Source organism: Echinops telfairi, unplaced genomic scaffold, assembly GCF_000313985.2.
Source record: "Echinops telfairi isolate 266 unplaced genomic scaffold, ASM31398v2 ScPeMD7_2186;HRSCAF=2738, whole genome shotgun sequence".
NCBI classification, from domain to species: domain Eukaryota; kingdom Metazoa; phylum Chordata; class Mammalia; order Afrosoricida; family Tenrecidae; genus Echinops; species Echinops telfairi.
The window spans coordinates 8,221,140-8,227,769 of record NW_022106084.1 but is presented as its reverse complement, the minus strand read 5'-3'; the positions used below and the strand labels follow the sequence as shown (position 1 = coordinate 8,227,769).

The following is a 6,630-nucleotide window of genomic DNA, read 5'->3' as shown; positions in this document are numbered from 1 at the left end:
TACAGGGTTGAGAAATGAGAAGAGGGGAGAGGAACTGAATAGCAGTTTGTCAGATTCTCAAGAACCATCCACAGAGCAGAGTGCGTATTGACGAAAGGAAATGGGCTAAATAAGAAGTGGCTTTATATTAAACAGGGCGATTACGATGAGTTTATAGTATACCTGATGCTAAAGGTGTGCTCAAGTTGTCAGTGGTATTACGTGGTCACACAAGCTTTAGAAAGTAAGAGTATTTTAATCTTAGAGAAAAGACACCCATTCAAGGTCTTGAGAAGCTTCACCTATAGACATCTGTTCTAACGGCAGTGCTGTTTTCCAAACGTGTTAAACCACGGAACCTGTTTCTTCTCAGTCCAGTTACTGCTTCATGGGACAGTTGGGAAATGGTACTTTGAGGAAATTATTTGCCGACATATACTGTCATACATGTTTAGTTTCCTGTGTCTTGCAGCGCAGTGAGTCAGTTACCTCATGTGCATTTCACTGCCTCTCTAACTCATGATGAGTTATTTATGCTGGGCACAAGTGAAGGACTTCAAAACCAGAATTTGGGGGAACATAAGAAATATTCAAAATAATTGAGAATAGGCATAGAAGTAAAAAAAAAAACTGTGTTGACATTTATAGCGACAATTTATAAAATTGTTCTTTCTGGCTCCTACCTTCTCATAAAGCCCTCTGTCCTTAGACCACCTATAATAAAGCTGTGTTTACTTTATTCTTCTAAGTAAGGTCTTTCCTTTTAAGACATATTATGTGCTATTTCTTCTGAATATCATCTTGAAAGACTTAAATCCATGGGGGGAAATGACTTTGTCACCTATTGCTTAAAATAGAATTATCGGCAGGGCTTTGAGGCAAACAAACTGTACTTTATTTAAAAGTTTGACACCATTTTATCCTGATCATAGCAGAGGCTAACATTTTTGAGCATTTGTTTGCTCATCTTTGTACATAAAATCCTTTAATATTTATAACAATCCTTTAAGGATTAAAAAAACAAAACAAAACCACCCCAGTTCACTGCTGAGTCAATCCTGACAGATGACAGCGCATCTGGGCTTCTGCGGCCGTGGTCTGCCTTGCACCGAGCAGCTCACTCGTTGCGGTCTAGTGGATTCCAGAGTGAGCCTGTAGGACGGGCTAGAACTGCTCTCAGGAGCTTCTGTAACTAACTCTTTTATTTATTTTTTATTATTTTATTGGGGGCTCGTACAATTCTTATCACAATCCATACATACATCCATCCATTGTGTCAAGCACGTATGTACATCTGTTGCCCTCATTCTCAAAACACTTGCTTCCACTTTAGGCCCTAATATCAGTTGCTCATTTTCTCCCTCCTCCTCCCATGAACCCTCCATAATTCATAACTTATTATAGTTTTGTCATAAATTACACTGTCCGACGTCTTCCCCCCCCCCCCCCCGCCTCTTCTCTGCTGTCCCTCCCCCAGGGAGGAGGCAATACTTAGATTCTTGTAATCAATTCCCCCTTTCCATCCCACATTCCCTCCACCCTCCAGGCATCGCCCCTCTCACCACTGGTCCTGAAGGGGTCATCTGTCCTGGATCCCCTGTGTTTCCAGTTGCCATCTGTACCAGTGTACACCCTCTTAAAGGCCCGTCTTTCTCCTGGGGAGGGCCTGGTGGTTTCAAAGGGCTGACCTTGTGGTTAGCAGCCCAACACATAACCCCCTATGCCACCAGGGCTCCAGTGGCATAGCCAACGTCCCCGTTTGATAGACGAGCAAATGGGAGTGTGCACCATTTCTACAAGAGCTTAATTTGAGAACTGCACTGTAAGAGATTATTCAAGAACTCAAACCGAATGGTAAGTAGCTTTCTGAGTGCCAAGCCAATGCTCGGAATCACGAACATCACTTGGCAAGTAAGACAAAGAAGAGAAAGCGAAAACATACACCATTCATAATCCTGCAACTCAGTTAACTTTGAACTGTATTGTATTTCCTCTATAGTAAAATTGGGTTCCAACTGTTAGAATCCTGTATCCAATGTTTTTTCGTTTTGTTTTTTTGTACTTCTCACTAACGTCTTCAGAAAGATTTGACAGCGCAGTTCTCTTTCAGAGCGGTCACCGGGTGCTATTGCTTCTGTGCATTCCCAGCCTCACTCACGGAAACACACGGCCACCCTGCGGTGCTTACCTGTTCCCCTCCCTCTTCTTTCCCCATTGCCTGCTTCTCCCACTCCCCCCAGCCCACCCCAGCCACGGGAGTTTTGGTGTAAATAATTCACATCAACTTACCTAGAATTTTTTCTGAATCCTATTCACCAAGTCTATATGCCTCAAGACTGAAGCAAGACCTTTTCTTCTTTTAAGAAACTTGTACGGAGAAAACACTTGTTTTGCTCATTTCTCTGTTACACCATAATCCTGGCTGGTCAGGTGTTTGAAACATCTGGCTGGTCAGGTGTTGAAACCTCCTGGCTGGTCAGGTGTTTGAAACATCTCAGGTGATTGGCTGAGATTCTGAAATACCTTTCCCGGTACTATTTCATTGGACATAGAACTTAACCAACATGTCCTAGGTGTAATTGAACCTAGAAAGCAAATTGAGAGTTACCTGTTCCTTGAAAGTCCACTCCTGTTGTCTTTGTCCTCGTCGATTCCCTTATTTTTTCAGTGTATAAGGAGTATTATAGGTGGTGCCTTCTTTACCTAAGTTCAAAAGTTCCTCTCTCTTGCTGTTTTAACCACAGGAGCCAGTTTGGGTGAGAGAAGTTGTTTCGATAAATTGGTCGACATTTTTATAATTGATTTTAAGAATTCTGTTTGTTAATATTCCAGTGGTACCCATTGTATTGCAGTATTAGAAAAGCATCTCTGATCATTGCCTTGAAGTTACAGGTGTGCTTTATATGAGTTGATTATGTAAAACAAGTATTTTCAAATGAATTGAGACAAATATTTTAGATTTTAAAGGACAGTCAGTAATTTCTGTGTCGGCAATATGATTTTTCTCCCCTTCATTTAGATATGAAGTAAATTTTCAAGATGGTATTGATTGTGGAGGTGCATACATTAAACTCCTAGTCGACTCTGATGATTTGAACCTGGTATGATATTTTAATATTTAAGAAAAGCTTTTTAAAAGTTAATAAGTAATTAGAAAGAATAATTGATAAAATTGAAAATGTTTACCCTTTCAACTTACATATTGGAAACTCCCCGAAGGTTTTTGCTTTTCCAGTTTAAGTTTGTACAGTTTATTTTCACGTTCCGTAGGTGAGTCAGGAATAACTGTCAGTGGGCTCCTGTTCAGACACGTTGCGGCTTTTTCCAGACAAAACTGTGGAAATGTGTCTGTCATTGCCCCACGTCTGTTCTTGTTACTTATGTCAGATGAACCCTTGGGTGAATTAGCCATAAATATAGTTTTGTAAGCTCTAAACAACTAGAAAGACTAGAGAATTCATTGACTACTCTGTAATTCTTAACTAATTTCCATTCTCATCTCTCTTTGAAGGAAAACTTTTATGATAAGACTTCCTATACGATCATGTTTGGTCCAGATAAATGTGGAGAAGATTATAAACTTCATTTTATCTTCAGACATAAACATCCTAAAACGGGAGTTTTTGAAGAGAAACATGCTAAACCTCCAGATGTAGACCTTAAAAAGTACTTTACAGACAGGAAGACACATCTTTATACATTGGGTATATGCTTTTAATTGATTCCAAAGTGTTTGCTGATGATGGGTGTATTTATGGCAAGTGTTTGAGAGCAACAAACGTGACCGAGAACCCTTACAGAGGTTAAGTACGACATACAGGCTCAAGCGCAGCACAGAGTCGAGTGTAAACTGCCAAGTGAGGGAGATGAGCACCAATGATGACCTGTCCAGCTGGAAGTTCCCAAGCAGGATTGGTCCCAGTCGGAGAGGCAGAGAGAGCCCAGGGATGTGGAGCCTGGCAGGCGTGGACACTGATGTGCGGACGCAGGGAGTGGCAGTGTCAAGAGAGAAAGGAGTCCGAGTGAAGGCCCTGCAGGCCATTCTGAAAGGTGGAGGCTTTCTTCTGCAGGCAGTCCTGATTGGTGCTGGCGAGGTCGCCCCCTGCTCTGGTTGTGGCACTGTTACCATTTTGAAAGGCAAGGGACTGAGGACCCCCATATACTAATACACTTCCATGTACACGGGCGCTTTCACGGGCGCTTTCACGGACACCCAGGTAGGACGTGAGGTGGTTTCTCCCATGCTCACATACACCCTGTCAAAGTACGGAAGCCAAAGGGCACTCTGGCCGGGTTGTTCCAGGACAGATCAGTTTGCTGCTCGCAGCGCTGGTACTTCCCATCTTCTTCCCCAGCTCCACAGTTCGAACGCATCCATTCTCCTTGTTGTCCTTCTTCGGTGTCCGCCTTTCACATGCACACGAGGCAGCTGAGATTAGGGTCCGGCTGGGGTCAGGCGCATCTTCATCCTCCCAGGAGCATCCTTGCCCCTCCGTACTCTCGAGAGGTCTTGTGCAGCAGACTTAACTAATGCGGGTCTTTTGATCTCTTGACGGCCGCGTCCGTGAGCATTGATTACGGATCCAAGCAAGACAAGATCCTTAACAACGTCACACTTGTCTCCACTTATCACGATGTGACTGATTGGTCCAGTGATGAGGATTTTCGTTTTCCTTACATTGAGTTGTAATCCCCAAATCAGAGTATGTCAGAACCTAAAAAGGTCAAGTCCACGGCAACTCGTAGCGACCCTGTGGGAACTGGCCCTGTGGGTGTCTGAGACTGGGGCTCCTTCCAGGACTAGAAAGCCCCGTATTTCCTCACAAGAGTGACCAATGGGTTTGAACTGCTGACCTTTCAGGAGGTGGCCCAATGTGTAACACAGGGCATTTTCAAACAGTTCTGTCAGCTTCCTTTCCACGCCCCAGCTCCAGCTAAGATCGTAGTAATTCTTTCTTTCCAAAGGCTGCAGTAGCAGAAACATTATTTTTGTCTGCTTAGGCAATGTCCAATTTACCTTATTTTTAATGTCAGCAATTATGCCCCGATCCTTTATTTCTAGAATAATTGGAACAGAGCAGTGGACATTTTGGAGACCATAAAGTAAACAGTCAAACTAATGAGAAAATATAGGAAGCCCAGGAGAAGTTTATTCAATTTCATTTGACTTTGTGAACACCTGCTTAAAAGCCATTTAGTAGCCGGCATCCAAAGCCACAAGAGTTCTGTGTTCTGTGAACCGAGACCCTTAAAGGGACCGTGTGCAAAGGAGGCGATTTAGAAGAAGGGACTGGCCTACATGTGAACATGCACTGAGCCTTTGAAGCCACCTGCATGGGATAGTAAGGGAGTCTCCCGTCAACTGGAGTTAAAGTGATAGTTAAGGCCTTGCCCAGCAACAAGGAAACTAGAGATAGAACACAAGATTCCAATAATCACCTTATGAAGGCGAGTGGGGAAATCATGCAAGCAAATAAACAGAGTGGGAGCCCTGGTGGTGTAGTGGTTACGAGTTCGGGCTGCGGTTTACATGGTTGGCCGTTTGAAACCACCAGGCGCTCTATGGGAGAAGGACGGGGCTCTCTACTCCTGTAAAGAGTTATAGTCCCGGAACCCCACAGGGACCATGCTATGAGGCAGCATCACTCGATGGCAGTGAGGGAGGGACAATGGCCTGATCCCTGCTACCTTCTATGCTGGATACATCCTGAGAGCCATCCCTGGGGATGAGTGGCAGTCTCTCCAGGACAAGGCCGGGCTGGAATGGAGACTGAAGTCTGACCCTTCAACATGTGTATTTCTACAATACACAGAAGCTAGTCATTGTGCTGGGATTGTTGAATATTTTATAGCATTCCGTATTTGTTTTAACACCTTTACAGAATAACTATAATCTAATACTTTCTATTGTTAAATTCACCTAAAGTATTTCACAGCATTTTCTAGATAAAGCACTTTGGGGATTTTTTGTTGTTGTTGTTCTTCACATATTCCTATTTGTAATCTGCATAATTGTTTTCACTGTACTTAAACAAAATAAACTCCAGTTGCAAATTTTATTCAGAAAGAGCTTTCAAAAATATTTTGAGAGACTGAAGCTGTTTTAAAATTAGGAAATATCCAGTAATATTTTTGCACTAAAGATCTAATTCATAACTCTGCTTCAGTCTCGGCTATTTTTCCTTGGCTACAGTAGTGCAAGTTTGTAATCTCAACTGTAATAGAAAAAATATTAGAGACTAAGGCCAAAGACACCAAACTCACGGCCATTGAGTCGATGCTGACTCAGAGTGACCCTACAGGACAGGGCAGGGCTGCCTCTGCACGTTTCTGAGGCTGTGCCTGTTTATGGTGATTGAAAGCCCTGTCTTCCTCCCATGGAGTGGCTAGGGTTTCCAAAGGACCGACCTTGCGGATCGCAACCCATCAACACCACAGGGGCTGCTGGAACAAAAGAGAAAGGAGAAAACAATGAGCTGCCTTTGCATTCTTTGTGTTGGTTCCTACATTGTATTACATACACTCCTCCCTGAGCAACATGGTTAGATCCCAAAGACCATATTGTTATGCAAATATCGGTGCTCTATGACAATGGAGGGTGATGACCACATCAGTTCAGACATCAGTTCGCTACATCATCACAAAACTGCC

General features: G+C 43.2%; 1 protein-coding gene across 1 annotated transcript in view; it reads left to right on the top strand.

Moving 5' to 3' along the window:
- CLGN (calmegin) overlaps window positions 1–6,630 on the top strand; it is a 37,060-nt gene that overhangs the window by 9,232 nt on the left and 21,198 nt on the right. The window contains exons 5-6 of the mRNA XM_045293558.1: window positions 2,999–3,080; window positions 3,491–3,683. Coding sequence (XP_045149493.1) covers window positions 2,999–3,080; window positions 3,491–3,683 — 275 coding nt within the window. The remainder of the gene's footprint in view (window positions 1–2,998; window positions 3,081–3,490; window positions 3,684–6,630) is intronic.